General features: G+C 50.9%; 1 protein-coding gene across 1 annotated transcript in view; it reads left to right on the top strand.

Moving 5' to 3' along the window:
• MMP20 (matrix metallopeptidase 20) overlaps positions 1-18,488 on the top strand; it is a 48,649-nt gene that overhangs the window by 2,310 nt on the left and 27,851 nt on the right. Inside the window, exons 2-6 of the mRNA XM_004764459.2 lie at positions 3,294-3,541; positions 5,293-5,441; positions 7,323-7,448; positions 8,141-8,302; positions 10,713-10,854. Coding sequence (XP_004764516.1) covers positions 3,294-3,541; positions 5,293-5,441; positions 7,323-7,448; positions 8,141-8,302; positions 10,713-10,854 — 827 coding nt within the window. The remainder of the gene's footprint in view (positions 1-3,293; positions 3,542-5,292; positions 5,442-7,322; positions 7,449-8,140; positions 8,303-10,712; positions 10,855-18,488) is intronic.

Genomic DNA, 18,488 nt, shown 5'->3' with positions numbered 1-18,488 from the left:
CAAGGCATTGTGGTCTGATACTGCTCAGGGAATAATCTGTCTTTTGATATTGGCTGAGATCTGATTTGGTATTTGTGACCCAGTGTGTGGTTTATTTGGGGAAAAGTTCCATGTGCACTCGAGAAGAATGAGTATTCTGTTGTTTTAGGGTGGAATGTTCTGTGAGTACCTACAAAGTCCATCTGGTCCAATGTGTCATTCAGAGCTCTTGTTTTTGTGTTGTTGTTGATCTTCTATTTAGTTGATCTGTCCAGTGCTGAGAGAGGAGTGTTAAAATCTCCTAATGTTAATGTATCCTGGTCTGATTCTTTATTTTGGTTAGCAACTGGCTTATGTAGGTGGCTGCTCCCGTGTTGGGGCATAGATATTTATAATTGTTAGGTCTTCTTGGTGGACAGACCTTTAAGAATAAAACAGTGTCCCTCTGGATCTGTTATTGCAATCCTCGTTTTAAATTCTAGTTTGCCCAACTTGAGAATTGTTATCCAGATTTCTTCTGAGGAGGCACATTAGCATGAAAACTGGTTCTCCAGCCCTTCACTGTCAGTCTGGAGGTGTTGTAGTTTCACCAAAGGCAAGTGAAACAAAAGCGAAAATGAACTTTTGGGACTTCATCAAGATCAAAAGCTTCTGCACAGCAAAGGAAACAGTCAACAAAACAAAGAGGCAATCTGTGGAATTGGAGAAGATATTCGCAAATGACAGTACAGACAAAGGGCTGCTATCCAAGATCTATAAAGAACTCCTCAAACTCAAGACACACAAAACAGATAATCATGTCAAAAAATGGGCAGAAGACATGAACAGACACTTCTCTAAAAAAGACATACAAATGGCTAACAGACACATGAAAAAATGTTCAAAATCACTAGCCATCAGGGAGATTCAAATCAAAACCATAATGAAATACCACCTCAGACCAGTCAGAATGGCTAAAATTAATAAGACAAGAAACAACCAGTATTGGCGAGGATGCAGAGAAAGGGGAACCCTCCTACACTGTTGGTGGAAATGCAAGCTGGTGTGTGGCCACTGTGGGAAACCGTGTGGAGATTCTTTAGGACGTTAAGCTAGAGCTTCCCTATGACCCTGCAATTGCACTGCTGGGTATTTACCCCAGAGATACAGATGTAATGAAAAGAAGGGCCATCTGTACGCCAATGTTCATAGCAGCAATGACCGCAATTGCCAAACCGTGGAAAGAGCCTAAATGTCCTTCAACAGACGAATGGATAAAGAAGATGTGGCTCATATGTACATTGGAGTATGATGCCTCCATCAGAAAGGACGAATACCCACTGTTTGCATCAAGATGGATGGAACTGGAGGGGATTATGCTGAGTGAACTAAGCCAAGCAAAGAAAGATAATTATCATATGGTTCCACTCGTATGTGGATCATAAGCGATTGCAAGGAGGACCATAGGGGAAAGGAAGGAAATTCAAAGGGGGAGAAATCAGAGAGGGAGAGGAGCCATGAGAAACGATAGACCCCGAGAAACAATGTGGGGGTTTCAGAGGGGAGACAGGAGGGTGGAGAGGGTCACGGGGTGATGGGTATTGAGGAAGGCACGTGCTGTGATGAGCCCTGGGTGTCCTACATCACTACTGAATCACTGAATGCTGCACCAAGGAGTAATTAGGAACTCTACAGTGGCTAACTGAACATAATAAAAATAAATAAATAAAATAAAATAAATGAAAAATAAAAGCTTAAAAAATAAAAAAAGATTCTTGCAAGGAACCACCACCAGGGAAGTGCGTTTCCCCGGCCAGCAGGGTGGAGGGTGAGGATAAGCTGACACTCCCCACCCCACCTCCCCGGCCAGGAGCACCTTGTCCAAACAAGCCAGCGCACCTCACTCCTTTCGTTGTTTCCTGAACAACTGCAGTCCATGTTCACAGCAAAAAACTTTGGAATCTAGGAAAGGGCGAAAAATAAGTCATCACCCATAGTATGACAGCACAGAGGTAAACAGCTCTGGTACAGACCTATTTCTTTTTCTTTCCATTACTGATGTTACTCGTGTTCATACAAATTACATGCATATCTTTATTATCAGTAGATCCATTGACATCAATTTCAATGTTAATTTGCATATTAACCTTATATTAGCATACATGTGTAACAAACAGGCGTTTAATATGCACATATTATAGTGTTTCGTTTATTTTTGGAATTTTGCTTATAATCCGTATAAAGACTTTACCTCTATATTGTCATTCTACTGAGTGTGTTTTCCCGTGCCATTAAATATTTTTCAAAAATGGGATCTCAGAGGCCTAGTGTTGCTTCATATGAATATTATTACATATTCAACAAATCTGCTACTGTTAGGGAGCTGTCAGTGCTTTATGATTTCTGTATATAAATATGCACATAGAGCAGAAATCCTACACATAATTTATATAGAAAATAATTAAATATACAGTTCCTGTGATAGATGAACATTTACACACACTAAGTAAATGTCTCATGTATAATATATAAATACAAAATTTTACGTAAAATAAAACATACATACAGTTCTTCAGCTGTTCGGTGTTTCCCTGAAATACGGTGGACGGTGGAAGTCCCCTGGCCAGCAACAGCTCTGGCTCTCACCCCACCCAGGAAGTCCTAGAAAAGTGTCTTGAATGATAAATTTAGATGTTTGAAGCCTTAATGTGCATGTGAAAAGCTTATAATCTTATGGGTAATTTTATTTGCCTCGGGGGGACAAAGGGCCAGTCACGGAATCTGCCCTGGGAAGACAGGCTCAAGCCCACAGTCTGCTCAGTGAGTGATGGAAAGCCAGCAGGGAGCGGCACAGGCCTCTGCCTTTGGATCAGATGAGAGGCAGCAACAGTAGGGCTCCGAGCGTTGAAAGCCTATCCATCCTGCAGAATGTACAAGGAAAACATGGTACCGGTGACTGTCTTCTTGGGAAATACACTAGTCTTGGTTTTGCAAATTGGATCGAGATTTCAATGACAAATGCTCTGTGGAGAAAGTGTTCACATGAGTTTCCTTCCGTTATTTTTTCCCTTTAGAATAACTAGTCCTTTTAGGAAAGCTATAAAATGCAAGTGAGTAAAAAAAAGAAACCACACAATCCGCACCACCCAGACATAACCATTGTTAATAACGTGGAATGTCTCTGTCGAAGCTTTCTCGAGCCAAGTATATCTCTTTTTTTTTTAAAGATGGAGATATGCGGTCCCGGCTATTTTTAGGTTGTCGGGAATATTGTTCCTTGTTCTAATCTGAGCACGGGTCTCTCGCAGTTGTGTCAGCCTGCCTCTCCGTTCCAGGCCTATCTTGACAAGTATTACACCAGGGAGGCAGGGCCCCAGGTCGGTGAGATGGGGGCGGCAGGAGGCAGAGCCCTGGTCAAGAAGATCAAGGAGCTGCAAGCCTTCTTCGGCCTCCGAGTCACCGGGAAGCTGGACCGGCCCACGATGGACGTCATCAAGAGGCCTCGCTGCGGAGTTCCCGACGTGGCAAACTATCGCCTCTTCCCAGGTGAACCCAAATGGAAAAAAAATTCTTTGACATACAGGTAATGAGATGGAGTCTTTCCAAAGTCAGAGAGAAACACTCTCTCTCCTTTTCTTTTCCTTTAGAAATACCCTTCTTCAATCCGTATAAAAATCCGGACTTATCACCACTGTAAGGAAGACTTTTTAGGGCTAAGCTTTAGATGGGGACTTTGGAGGACTCAGGGTTTTTCCAATGGTTGGCCGTTTTGGGCACAAGTAATTTTATCAATTAGAGACAACACACTTGTCTTTAAAGAAAAATCACCTAGTTTAGATTAGTAACCTGACAGTACCGACCAGTTTTCTTAAAACAAGTTCCTCAATCAGAAGGAAAACAAGAAAACTCACCTATTAACAAAGCAATTGTTTTATTAATTCCAAAAAATAATTTCTTGACAATTTATTAAATGCCTACTCTAGACATTCGAGTTTGGAAACACAAAGGTGAGTCAATCCTGTTCTCTGACCCTCACGGCCCTGTTCGGGAGACACAGAAGCGAACAGATCCTTGCAGCTCCCTGTGACAGATGTGAGCCCACCAGTCCAAGCAGAGAACTGTTGTCGCACTCAGAGGGGCTGCAGGGACCCACTGCTGAGCCAGCTGGCCTCCTTCCTTGGGCTCTGTCCACCTGCGGGTCAGTTTGGAGGCAGGCTGCACACTGGGGTCTTGCACCTGCTGGACAGATGTGGCCTCGCAAACGGGCGGCCTGCACCTGCATATTTGCTCCGGGCCTGGCTAACGGCGAGGATTCTCCCTGGGCAAGACGAGACCAGGCGTGCCGAGGGCTAGCCCAGTGGGCAGGTGCTGCCCAGGGCAGCCGAGAGCCAGGCCCCAGGTGGGGCCAGAGTCTGTTCTTCAGATAAGCACATCTGGCCGCGGTGAGGCGGGGCTGTTCCAGCAGTGCCCACAGGGCGGTGCTGGAGCTCACTCCTCCGGCGCCCAGAAGCCTGTCTCCACCCGTCTGGGGTTTTGCACTCAGTTGTCAACCGCCGACCCCTGCAGGCTGGTGGCTGAACGCAGCCGTTATTAAAAATTAAGCTCTACATACCTGTAATTCAACAAATTATATTTATACACCAGTTATTACATATTACATTCTGGATGTTATACGGAATTAAAAACAAACGGCCATCCAACATTGCTTCCGTCCCTGTCCCACACTTACCTGGGATCTGTGCTCATGAGGCCGTTGGCATTTTATTTTAACCTGTGCTGGGCCCTGTGCTGCTGCTCAGGTCTTCCCAGCTGTCCCCGCCGGGGGGCAGTGGGTGGCTTGAAATTTTCCCCCATGAGAGCTTTGACAGTATGGAAATTAAAAAGCCCTCACTTGAGAAGTTTTGGTCACAGACCCTGTCCTTACAGGGCAGCAGCTCAGCGGCGGGGGGGGGGGGGGTCCCGAGTCCCCGTGGTCGGTCCAGCGAGGGTCCACAGCCCCGGAGCAGAGCACCGGGGCCTCCTCTCAGCCCTGCTCGGGCGGCGACCGGCCTGAGTCCCTAAGGCGGCGGGCTGCGAACAGGGTCATCACTCTGCTGCACCCAGGGAGGTTAAAATCCCGAGTAATCCCATAACAAGGAGAATCAAACCGTTTCAGTGGCAGGTGATTCCCAGGAGCAAATACGAAAGCGAAACAACATGACCGTTGGGGAGAAAAATGCCCGCATGGTAGACCTCCGCCCCCTACCCCCTGCCGTGCGTTCCCACCACCTCGGGCCGGGACTCCTTCAGGCCCAGCGCTCACTGAGAGGAAACCGGGTCCTTCTGTTTCCACAGAATATCTAAATACACGCCTTCCATGCCCTCGGCGGAGGTGGACAAAGCCGTGGAGATGGCCTTGCAGGCCTGGAGCAGCGCCGTGCCGCTGAGTTTCGTCAGGGTGAACGCGGGCGAGGCAGACATCATGATATCATTTGAAACTGGAGGTACGGGGGCCGTTCTCGGACTTTCGTCCTGACCCGCAGGAGACAAGCCCTGACGTGTTTCCTTCTAAGCCGTCCCCAGGCTCCTCTTCCACACAGAGTGATGGTTGGAGGCCAAGGTCATGGCAAGGTCATGGGTATGTCCGGCCGGGACACGGGACCTGGGGAGTTCTCAGCATGTCCCACTGTGCTGCATGGGGCAGGAGAGGGGGCTCTGCTCTCACGGTGCTGTCCCTTCAGAGACAAAGTCGTCCCATTCAGCTTCCCTGTTGGCTAGGAGGCCAGCGGACCTCATCCCCATGGCACTGCTCCCAACCACACACCCCCTTCCATATCCACCAGGAGTCCCCACCAGAGGAAGTCCACACCACAGTGGCCCTGGCCACGTTTCCCCCTTGGCACCGGTCAGGAGAGCAGCACTGCTGTCTTGTCCACACCCTCTGGAGTCCCCAGGCCTCCCCCACTTCCCCCACCTCTGCACCCCGTCCTCGCCCTGGTAAAGCGTGGAGGCCTAACTGGGCACAGGGCGTGGGGGCAGGCTCTGAGCCCCTTTCAGAGCCACCTGTCCAGGGAGCTCGGCTCAGCTCTTCTCAGCTTCCAGGTAGCCAAGGTGAGCGAGCGCTCCCGCCTCCTCCCTCCACAGACGCTGTGGCCGAGGGTCCCGTTCCTTCAGGTCTTGACCTTCAGGGAGTCTCAGGTCCTGGGACGTACATGTTGGGGGTGGGGGTGAGGGAGGGAAGGTGATGCAGGTCCTGGGTGTGAAGGCTTCAGGGTGGCCCTGCATGTGACCTGGCCCGTGTAGGGTTCTCTTCCCCCCAAGGCTTCTACAACATGCCTCATTATGTTCTCTCTCCTCCTTTATCAAATTTCTAATAAGCTGTTAGTTAAATATAAGCGAAACAGAAACATGGGAATCTCCACAGGTTAGGATTTTAGGGACACCTTTACTGCTTGCATGAGCTGATACAGGAAAGCATATCGAAATGCCCAAGGAAACCTCTGGAAAACTCCCCGCGTCATCTTCCTGATAGAAACAGAGGGAACACATTTACCCCGTCTGCTGCTTGTCACTGTCTTAGCTGCACCAGACTCGCACACTCAGCCCGCCCACACATGCACATCCCGGCCCGTCGGGACTGCTTCCCACTCCTTCTGTAAGATGTCCGTAGGACATAGACATCGCAATGAAAACAGTCACGAAAGAGCATTTTTTCTATTTTTAATGCTAATGATCTTTGAAAGGCCAAATATCCCTCCTAATTTTTCTTTTTTCTTTTTTTTAAAGGATTTTTATTTTTCTTTATTTGACGGAGATCACAGGCAGAGGCAGGCAGAGAGAGAGAGAGGAGGAAGCAGGCTCCCCGCTGAGCAGAGAGCCCAATGTGGGGCTTGATCCCAGGATCCTGGGATCGTGACCTGAGCCGAAGGCAAAGTTTTAACCCACTGAGCCGCCCAGGCGCACCCCCCTCCTAATTTTTCAATGGACAATTACTGGTTGATATGTGAACCTCTTATAAAAAATGAGTATTGGAAAGTAAATCTTGAATGATAAGTGTCAATGCTATTTAAAAAAGAAAAGAGAGGGGCACCTGGGTGGCTCAGAGGGTTAAGCCGCTGCCTTCGGCTCAGGTCATGGTCTCTGGGTCCCGGGATCGAGTTCTGCATCGGGCTCTCTGCTCAGCAGGGAGCCTACTTCCTCCTCTCTCTCTCTCTACCTGCCTCTCTGCCTACTTGTGATCTCTCTCTGTCAAATAAATAAATAAAATCTTAAAAAAAAAAAAAAAAGAAAAGAGAGAAAAGGTGTCCCTTCCTTGTAATGTGAAGCACGCCCCCAAAATTGCCAGGAGGACTCACTGCTGTTGGCGTCTCTCCCCACCCGTTTAGATCACGGGGATTCCTATCCATTCGATGGCCCTCGGGGGACTCTCGCCCACGCGTTTGCACCTGGGGAAGGCCTGGGAGGCGATACCCATTTCGACAATGCTGAGAAGTGGACTATGGGAATGAATGGTATATATGCACAATTCACCATAACCTGGAAAATACTGTACCTTCTTCGGGGCCTCCACCATGAAACCCTGAGGTTCAACGTCCCAAGCCACCCTTTAACTAGGGAGGCTGGCTAGGAAAACAAGTAAGCCAAAAATCCAAAAGGGAACACCATAAGGGAAAAGACCCCCCTCCCATGTGCCATACACTTGTCTGAGCTCTGGTTCCTGCCCGCGATCTCGAGGAGGAGCGAGCCCTCCCGGGCACAGCGCTCTTTTTTCTTTCCGTAGCATTTACTCTCTTACTTATACTTGGAAGTGGGCTCTGTTCCGAGATGACTGGGAAGATTCCATGCTCTCCAGAGAAGTGTGACAGGAATGGGTTTTAAAGTCCCAGGATCTCATGCCTGTCTGATCCATGTCTCACAGCCCCTGGTAGCTGTAATTAGGCCCTTCTGGATCCCAGGCTGCTGACAAGGAACAAAATGGCTTGGTTGATGTTTCCAGCCTTCCCACTCCAAAGCCCCTTCTAGCCGAGGTGGGGAGCACCGGGGAATCCTCAGCACCAGAATAACCCACCAGCCTCTGAAGAATCTGGTTAGGAAAAGAAAACAAGTTCACTGTGATTGGGGCATCCGTTCTCCTGTGAAGACGGAAGACACTGAAAACAAAACCCCGAGTGGAGGTTGTCTTTCTCTGTCGCCTCTCCTGTAGGTTTCAACTTATTCACCGTGGCTGCCCACGAATTTGGCCACGCCCTGGGCCTGGCCCACTCCACAGACCCGTCAGCACTAATGTACCCGACGTATAAGTACCAGCATCCCTACGGGTTCCACCTGCCCAAGGACGATGTGAAAGGGATCCAGGCCTTGTACGGTACGTGCACGCCCTCCCTCGGCTGCTCACCGTGAGAGCCACAGGCACTCAGTCTCCCACTTAGAGAAAGTGTCCGTTCCCGGGAGTCACCTGCACAGGTAGAGGTCAAGCTCAGGACCATAGCCGCACCTGTGCCCTTTTAGGAAGAGCTTATTTCCAGATGGGAATACAGCACATTGGTTCCTTAGGCGCCATAGAAAATGCCATCATCTGTCCGGGTTTTGGGGACTTTTGTTTTGTTTTGTTTTGTTGAGCGCGGGTCCAAATTTAGGTAGTGGGAGAGGATGGGTGTGTTTCGTAGTTCCTACATATGGTTCTTACCCGTCTGCAGATCACTGACCTTATCTTCCTAAAAACGGCAAGGGCTGTGCTAAGACCCAGACACCGGCCGCACAGGCAGCCTGCGCCTTGCCGCACGGTGCCGTGGGAGTCACCATCTCACCCCGTGTTTCCCTCCGGGACGGCTGGGACAGTTGAGGCTCAGACACAGAAGCGTCCCAGATAGTCCGGATGCTCTCAGGAGTTAACATTCTTCCCGAGGTGATAAAGAAGTATTAGGAGCTCTAGACCCTGCCTTCCTCGCCACAAAGACAGACCCACGAAGTCCTGAGAAGGAATCCCGGAGCCCTCTTAGACCTTGACCCTTTTGCTTTCACGGATCAAAGGCAGATGGCTCTAGGAAGCAGACCTTCCCCTTAGCCTCAGAGGCTGGTTCCTCGGCCTTTACCTGTCGGAGGCTCTCGGCATCCTCTCAGCCCAGGAAGGGGCCCAGAGAACCGGGCTGGCCCATCTTCCTGAGGTTGGCCAGCCCGCCTGGGGACAGGCACACACCTCTGCAGACAGCCCCTGAGCCGTGGGAGACCCGTGTCATCCTGGGAAGTGTTCAGCTGGCTCTACGCACCTCAGAGACAGGGTTCGTGCCAGCTCTGTCCCTCCTCTGAGCGACAGAGACAAAGGCTGTGAAGGCTTCCATTGTGCAAACTTGGCTTCGGAGAACAGAGTGGCCGTGTTCCAAGGTGAAGCAATCCCCGCGGGCCACTGTGAGGGACTGAGCCCCAGTGCCTGCGTGCCCCTTCCAGATCCTTCCACACGGAAGGTCACCACCGTGCTGAAGGCCATGGTCACGGAGCCAGGGGACAGAAACATTTGTTTTGACGTGGCCGTTTCTGTACAGTGACCAGAATGCATGAGCCTGGTGTGACGTGGCCGGGAGCAAACATGTCGCCACCCAGGGCCACCTCTGGCCCTTTAGCAGGTGGCTTGGCTCACAGGGAGTGTTCAAAGACTGGCAGCACATTCCTGACCTGGCCGCCTTCCAGTTTCTAATCCTTTCCCAAAGCCTCACCCCATTGCTGACCCTGTGCCACCCCAGAGCTTACCCATCTCTCTCTCTCTCACGGGTCATTCCTTGTGCCTCAGTCCCTCTGGGCACCATGGGGACTTGCTCAAGGGAGCCACCAGCACCAGCAGCTCAGCCAGCCCAGCTCCCCTCCTGCAGAAGACATATTGTTTCCAGGAGCACGGAGTGAGACAAAGCCCCCAGTAGCTCTCCCCAAGGCGCAGGCCCCCGCTTTATGGAAGGATCTAGCAGAAGGTGCCCTGAACCAGCACGCCACTCCGGGGGGCCTTGTTGCCATAAGGATGACTCAGCCTTTCCTGGGGGCCTGATAAAAGGCTTATCGTGCAGGGTGCCCAGAAGTAGAGGAAAATGATAGGAAGACACACTGGAAATTATCTTATTGAGAACAAAGAATTTAACTACCAAGAAATAATTTTTTTTAAATAGAAGTGGTAACTTTTAAAGAATAAAAAAGTTAAGGGATGCCTGGGTGGCTCAGAGGGTTAAGCATCTGCCTTCGGCTCAGGTCATGATCCCAGGGTACAGGGATTGAGTCCCGCATCGGGCCCCCTGCTCAGCGGGGAGCCTGCTTCTCCCTCTGTTGCTTCCCTTGGTTGTGCTCCCTCTCTGTCAAATAGATAAATAAAATCTTTTTTTAAAAAAAGGAATAAAAAAAGTGGCAGCTATTACAAACCATCTCTGGTTTGGAGCATCCGCAGCTGTCAGAGAAGTTAGGTATGACAGAGTAAAGGACATGATTGCTCTTCACTACAGGCCACTCGCTCTCCCAAGGGCTTCACAGACAGGAGTTCTCACAAAGCCCACCGAGGCAGCTCCTGTCTTCCCCCCTCCCATTTACTGAGGAAGAGACAGAGGCTCAGAGAGGCTCCCGGATGTGCCCGTTTATCCTACAACTCTGCAACTAGTCAAGCTGGGATTCAGATGCAGGTCCACCTGCCATAGACAGCCACACGCCTTATCACCTGCCACACAGCCCAAGGGGGTCTCTGGAGCAGACGGGGACGTGCTAGATTCCTGGTACCATTTTGACCAAGTCACTTTGAATCCTAGGACCCCGGAAAACATTCCTAGGAAAGCCCACCATGCCCCACGCACCCCCTCAAAGTCCATCCAACCCCGACCTCTGCGACTCCAGCTCCTCCTTCGATGCCGTGACGATGCTGGGAAAGGAGCTCCTGCTCTTCCGGGACCGGTAAGCCTCAGACACGGCACCACGTCTCTCCCACCTGGATCCACGCAGCCCACTAGGGGTCCTGCTGCCGCCACGTTTGAGGACCGTGCAGAGATGCCGTTCTGTGTAGCACCAGGATGGGAGGCACAGGTCTCCAGGGAGACACAGAACCGCCCAAACCACCATTTGTGGGACAGCTACCATATTCTTGGCCCTGGGCAGAGTGTTTTCCATATATGTGAGGTACTTCTACCCTTTTCACCGTGAAGGAGAATTTACAGATGCAGAAAGAAGCTCAGAGAGAATAAGGTACTCTCCTGAGGTAGCAGTTCCCTTGAGTGGCTGAGTTACAACATCAGCCCAGATTTATCTGATGCCTATTTTGTCCATCACTGTATCCCTAGTGAGAGCACACAGTATATGGTCAGTAAATACTTGTCAACAGGTTAGATAGATAGATTGGCAGACAGATAGGCGGACGGATGGGTGGTCAGAGGGATGGTTGGATGGATGGTCAGACGGATGGCTGGCTCGCTGGGTGGATGGATGGACGGATGGATGGATGGTCAGAGGGATGGATGGACGGGTAGGGAATTCCAAAGTTATCGCTCTGCTGAAACCCCTCTTTCTCAAGGCCCCTTGACTTTTCAGCTGTCAACAGGCTGTCAGCCAGCCCGGACAGGAAAGGAATACCAATGGATTTTGGTTCTTCTGTAGCTACAGCTCCTGAAGAACATCCTGAGGTTTGAGGATCTAGTTCTGTTGCTTTAGGAATGTTTCTTTTGAACTGATTAATAGAAATTTTCATAGTTCTATGAGTTGGAAAGGCCGGTGAGGTGGAATTGATATTTAAATTTAATGACATAAGAGGGATGCCTGGGTGGCACAGAGGGTTAAGTGTCTGACTCTTGGTTTCGGCTCAGGTCATGATCTCAGGGTCCTGGGAAACCCCACATAAGGCTCCGTATTCAGCAGGAAGTCTGCTTGAGATCCTCTCTCTCCCTCTCCCCCTTCCCCCACGCATGCTCTCTTTCTAAAAAAATTAATAATTAAATTTAAAAAATCAAAAAATATATTGAATGGCAGAGGAGATGGACTAACTCGTGATGCCAGAGAAGCTGGGATATTTAGGCACAGTGCTGGCAGAACGGCTGTGTTTATAGCTGTGTGAGCTGATCAGCAGGAGAACTGGTTGATCTTTATTTTTTTATAGTTATTTTTATACTTTATTAGATTTTATTTATTTGACAGAGGGAGAGAGATTGCAAGTAGGCAGAATAGCAGGCAGAGAGAGAGGGAAGCAGGCTTCCTGCCGAGCAGAGAGCCCGATGTGGGACTCGATCCCAGGACCCTGAGACCATGACCTGAGCCAAAGGCAGAGGCTTAACCCACTGAGCCACCCAGACACCCCCTTATTGATCTTTATTAGTATGTTTATGGTCATGGTCATCACTCAGGGAAATCAAATAGAAGTAAATTTAAGATTAGTGTAATACTGTAATAATAGTGTAATAATTAGTGTAATAAGCCTGGGTGGCTCAGTGGGTTAAGCCGCTGCCTTCGGCTCAGGTCATGATCTCAGGGTCCTGGGATCGAGCCCCGCATTGGGCTCTCTGCTCAGCAGGGAGCCTGCTTCCCCTTCTCTCTCTGCTGCCTGTCTGCCTACTTGTGAGCTCTATCTGTCAAATAAATAAATAAAATCTTTAAAAAAAAAAGATTAGTGTAATAAGGAAAGAGGAAATATAATTTTATTAAGCCTCTCAGGTTTGAAATTAATGGGGAAGTTTTCATGAGAGAACAGGAAATGGTGTTTGGTGACAACGTTTTCTCGTTGCGGTACGGCAACTAACAACGATGTTAGTTTTTTGTGGGCTGAGCGACTGAGGAATGGTGAGCGGCCCCGCGTAGTCATTGGGGAAAACCCAAGGAGTGTGGAAAATTCATAACGGGGTGAAGGAGCATGAAATTCTGTGTTTTGGGCACTGGGGTCACGTTCAAGTGCTGGAATGAGAGTGGAACGTGAGGACAGACCGCTCGCTTCAGGTCGCACACATCCTTGCATGAGGATCAGTGGTCGGGGTCATGTTGTGGGAATAAAAATCCAGCAAAAAGTCTTCCGGTTACAAGACACTTCGTAGAGTGGATCGGGGGGCGGTATTTGCAGTTAGAACTCGTGTCATCTAGCAAGGTTGTCCTAGTGTTGGGAAGAGAGTAGTTGTAGGACCACAGACGGCGACTGGGAAGCAGAGTTCACAGGGCTGGGCGCCCAGCCAGACAGGACAGCTCTGCTCACCAGCCTTGGGGATCCTACAACTCCGCTCACTGCTGACGGAATCCACCCGGAGGTAACCATCAGCCGACCCCGTGGGTTCAGGGCTCCGTCCTACAGGACCGCCCTCCGCTTCAGATGCCAGTTCTAACCAAGTGGCTGTAAATCACGTTCCCATGAACTCCTCCTTAGGTCTGACTGCTTTACGAGCACAGCAGACCAAACTCAGGAAACCAGTTTACTCATGAGATTAAAGTGCAGGAGAAAAGGATGTAACTCAGAAATGGCCAGAGGCAGAGGCGCCTGGAACAGTGTCTGGAGAAAGGGCTCGAAGCTTCCATGCCCTCCCCAGATGCAAACCGCCTCCACATCTGCCCATCTGCTTGTGTTCAGCAACCCAGAAGATCCCCAGGAGCCCCTTCTTTGGGGTTTTTATGGAGGCTTCGTCACAGAGGCATGACGGATTAAATCACTGGCCTTCGGCATCTGATCCAACCTCCATCCCTCTTCCCTCCCTGAAGGGGGAGAGGTGGGTGTTGGGACCAACTCTCTAATTACCTGGTTGTGCCCTGGGGTAACCAGCACCCCCTCCCCCACTAGGTACTTTCCGAAAGTGACCTTGTTAACGTAACAAAGAATACCTTGATTCTCTCATCACCGGAAATTCCCAAGCTTTTAGCGGGCTCTGTGCCGGAAACCAGGAGGAAGACCAAATATGTATTTCCTATTACAAATCCCAATATCACAGATATATTGACAGTTTTGATAATGAAGCCAGTGGAGTAGAAGTCCGTAAGAAAAGGCCTACCTGTGAAGCTGGTCTTCCAGTAATGAGGTTGTAGGAAAGGTCGAGCTTTAAGCCGCCTGGTTTTCGGATGTCTTGTCCATCATTTCAATGATCAACAACAGACCCAGCACATGAATAACACAGATTTAAAACACGCCTGTGAGCGGAAGTGAGGGATACGGGGTGCAGTGGTTAGTATCATCAGTAACCGTTGTTAGGACCAACCAGCTCACGGGAAAAAGGCGACAATCTTTCCAAAGTCATTTTGGAGGAGAGTGCAGATTGCCGTAACCAGCCTGGTCCAGCAGCTAGACTGAGTGTTGTTGGACGAGTATTTTTTCCTGTCGCTGGGTAGAAGGGACTTAATAGAAAGACACCTGCTACAACTATTGTATTTGAATGAAGGAAAGCAGAGACTGACCTTGGGTCTTTGGTGACAAAGGGAGGTCACGGGTGAAAGCCAAGTTGGACAGGTTTCCCAGCTGCAGTGAGACAAATACACTTAGTGGAATGAGGTCATGGTCAAGGTCACATGTGCGGATTTGTTAGAGACCTCATGCATTTACATTAGATCACCCCTTTTCTCTGGGCCCCCTGGCTCTCAGGGAGCAGGGGGCTGTCCCCATGGCTGATTGCTGGGATCACTTCTTTTCTTGGAGGAAAAGGCACACCAGCACTCATCCCCATTCCTCCCTCGACCAGGGACAGAATTCGCTCACACCAGAACAGACAGATGTAGGTCAAGAACAGCATGACTGAATAATTTTTACTCCTTTTTCTTCATTGGAAGAGTGGTCATGGAGCCCATATGAGGGCCCAGCCCCACGGTAGTGGCTGGAGATACAAAGGAGAAACACTCACCTTGCCTTTGCACACCTCAGTTACCTAAGGGAGTAAGACGTTCAAACACTCTGCCATCATCCTGTGTGCTCACACAGCCTCTCTGTGCACGAGGGAAGAGAGAGCAAGCTCTCGGGGCTCTCTTCTTAGAAGGATGCTCATCACATGAGACCAGAGATCCACGGCCAGGGTCTCTTCTAACCCTGGTTACACCCCACTGGTCCCACCTGCGTGTCCCCCTCCCGTCCCTCTGGGGTGTACGGCTTCAGCGTACGAACTGGGTGAGGACACAGGCTTTTAGCCCATAATAGAGTCATCACATTTTTCAACACGTATTTCCTTCCAGATTTTTCTCCTGTGTAGACAGACATAGTCTAAGTCCAGGACGGGACAAGGGATGTCCACAAAAAATGGGATTTTACAAGATGCGCTGATTTATAAACTCTCTTTGCTCAGCAATAGCTCATTTTTCCATGCCGGTGAGTTTTATTTGTCATTCATTATACAAATGCATATATTCTGCCATAAGTAGATACATCGTCACGTATTCAACCAGTCCCATACTTTGGAGCATCTGCTTGAACTTGAACTCAATCTTAACAGTGGCCTGGCGTCTGCTTTTCCGGAATGGACTAGAGCAGAGCCCAGAACCCAGGTTTCAGCATCAGGCTCAGGAGGTTTAATTTCAGCCGTGCTTCCTACTGAGCAGGGGCCCCCGAGTGGACGCTGGGCCGAGCACACAGCGAGGGCTTGGTGAGCAGCAGAGCTGTGTTGAGGGCTGAGAACCGGACAGTCCCAATGGCAGGTTATGGTTTAGAAACTGCTTGAAGTGTTTCTTACCATTTGTTTTTAAGGATTTTTATGGAGTCTTACTAATTATTGTTGTCCTTTCTATTATTACCAAAACATGAAGCAGAGCAGAATCGGTAGGCACTGACCGGCCACGACGGGCAAGGCGCAGAGCAGGGGGGCACGATGCAAGGAGTGGGGCTGTCACCAGTCCTGTGGCCCAGGCCAGCCCGGGAGCGCACCTTCCCTGAGAAGACACCAGTGCCGCCGCAAAGCACAGAGCTTACTCGTGGTGGAAGAGACCCAGAGGAGAACGGGAAGTCAAAGATGTGACGCCCCATGAACAACGATATCTGTTTTCTTTATAAAAGGAAAAAAATGTCAAAAAAAAAAAACAAACCCTATTATCCAAGTCTGAGCAATGGCCAACGTCATGGAGGGTGAAAGCAGGAACGGAGCCACAGGGACAGGAGACGCAGACGGAGAGTCAGGAGGGAGGGAGGGACACGGCGACGTGAGTGTGTTCAGGCTGCACCTTCTCGTGTGGCCCGGCCGTAGCGGCGGGCAGGAGGCAGGGAGTCAGGGGAGCCCCCCTTTGAGTCCCGGGTCCGCCACCCACTCCCCACAGGCCCACGAGCCCCTCTTCCTCTTCTCTGCACTGAGGGGCTCCAATGTCCCCGGCCTTCCCTGGGAGCATGTGGTTATCACACCCTCACGAGGACTCCGTGGGGCAGGATTTCCTGCTCCCTCTGCACAAGGACACGCTCCAGAGCTCTCATCTCCTACGGCGGACACTGAAAATTCCCAAAGTGTTTGCGGAGTCTGGCTGGAGAACAAAGCTTTCTTTCAAGCCACAGTGACAGAGCAACCCGCAGACGGCTGTGGGAGCTTGGGGTCCGGCCCGGAGTTCCCGGCAGCAGCCTGTGGGGGAGACATTCCCAGGTGTGGGCGTCATCTCCGCAGGGTGTTTCCATAGCAGGATGGGGTGCGGCACCTCTCCGGGTCCCCGTGAGACCACAGCTGCTGTCTGCTGCCCGGAAGGGCACATGGATGTGTTCCAGGCTTGTGTTTGAGGACAAATGGGCATCGCTACGCCAGGTTGAAAATGGCAGGTATCTACTGATGACAGGGACCTGGATCTGTGGGTTGAAGGCACAGACGTTCATTCTTTCCAGCAGACGGAAGATAGCACGGCCGCCCCACACTCCTCAGGCCCTTAGGGAAGATGGGAAGCACATAGCCCCCTCTCAGATGCTCGTGGGTTTTACCCAGTTGAATTTTACCCACAAAATCAAGAACATCACCGTCAGCAGTAGACTCCGAGGTGTAACAGCATTTTGCACATGGAATAAGCGTACACAGCCTTATGGGTCCAGAGCCGATCCCATCACTCACACAGAAGAGCTCGCCCGCCCTGGGACGCCCAAGACAAGAGGTACATCTCGACTTGAAAGAACTCAGGCCTCTGGTAGCATTTGAGTTTGTGGGGAAAGCAAGGGACGGCCAGTCCTGTGCTCCAGACCCTCTCCTGCCGGTCAGGTGAATAGCCACAAGGAAGGAGAAGAACGTTCTTAGAGCGTGGAGGTATCTCGAACCTGTTGGCTAGGCTGGCCCCGTTCTGTTTTCTTCTCAGAATATCTGTCAGCCGCTCCCGGGCCCGTCTTGGAGCCGCTCCGTACCTCCGATCAGCAGGTGGAGGAAAGCATCCACCAGGCTCCGTGGGTGGGAATGGAGGACGAGGCCGGAGAGGGTCCTGGGGAGTTGCCGGCAGGACGTGGAAGATTTAGTGCCGGAGACAGTGAGAGGAAGAGTCATGGCAGCAGACGAGAACGTCGAGGAGGTTTGCCGGACACAGACGGGAAATCTCAGGCTTAGACACGCGGCATTCAAGCCGAGGACAATTCTAGCAGGTTCTGTGGAAGCCGCCGGTACTTGGGGGGATGCTCACGGCTGGAGGCTTCACGGGCTATGGAACCCAGGGAAAGATCTGGAAATGGGCTCTCATAGTAATAACCGACGTTTCGCAATCACCCACGGCGTGCTGTGTGCTGTGCTCAGCGTTCTCCTTTAATCCAGCGCTACTTGCCCCACTGCAGTTTTAACCCCCTTGACATCAGAGACAGAGTCCCCCAGTGGAGCCCCACACAAGTCAAGGAAGAAAGGATTTTCTTCCAAAGTGATCAGTAGTGCAGGGCACCTGGGTGGCTCAATCGATGGGCGAGCGTCTCCTCATTTCGGCTCAGGTCGTGATCTCAGCGTTGTAGGATCGAGCCCTGAGTCGGGCTCCAGGCTCCATGTGGAGAACCTTGAGGTTCTCCGTCTCCCTCTGCCCCTCCCCCTGCTCATGCCCTCTCTCTCTCTCTCTCTCTCTAAGAAATAGAGGAATCTTCAACATGATCCATAGGGAAAGGGACGCCGGGACCCTCAGACCGAGGCCTGAAGCAAAGGGACAGCCCGGCCAGGATGATTTCGTGTGTCCTTCCAGAGGAGTCGTGAGGAGGGGGTCCAGGGCCTGGGGAGTGAAACAGCCAGATAGCAGAAGGAGGGAGCGGGTGGAAATGGTGACGCAGACCGCTGACCTGGCAGTCGTGTTAGTAACAGCGAGGTCCGCAAAGACCACAGCTGGCGCGGGCAGCCGTGTCTGGGAGGAGTTTCCAAGCCTAGAAACTACCCAGACCTGTTGGGAGACAGGAGTAGGAGCTGGTGGAGAAGCAGAAATGCGGGCGATGTGCGGCAGGAGGGACAGGACATCAGCCCCTCCTTCTCCCGGACAGGACTTTTCGGAACCTGGCGTTCTGCAGGGTCCACGAGTTTGAGCAGAGCCCGCACAACTGAGGGGGGTGTCATGCTCCTTCAGTCTCCCGGGGTCGTGTCTCTCTTCTGGTTGTGAGACTGCGCCGTGAAGTCAGCAAGCAGCACGGTGCTTACTTAGCCTGAGTCCAGGTTATGTATAAGAACTCAGACCAAGAG

The sequence above is a fragment of the Mustela putorius genome, unplaced genomic scaffold (assembly GCF_011764305.1).
Source record: "Mustela putorius furo isolate JIRA1106 unplaced genomic scaffold, ASM1176430v1.1 tig00000198_pilon_pilon_pilon, whole genome shotgun sequence".
NCBI classification, from domain to species: domain Eukaryota; kingdom Metazoa; phylum Chordata; class Mammalia; order Carnivora; family Mustelidae; genus Mustela; species Mustela putorius.
The sequence above is the reverse complement of the archived record's forward strand: the minus strand, read 5'-3'. Positions and strand labels throughout refer to the sequence as shown.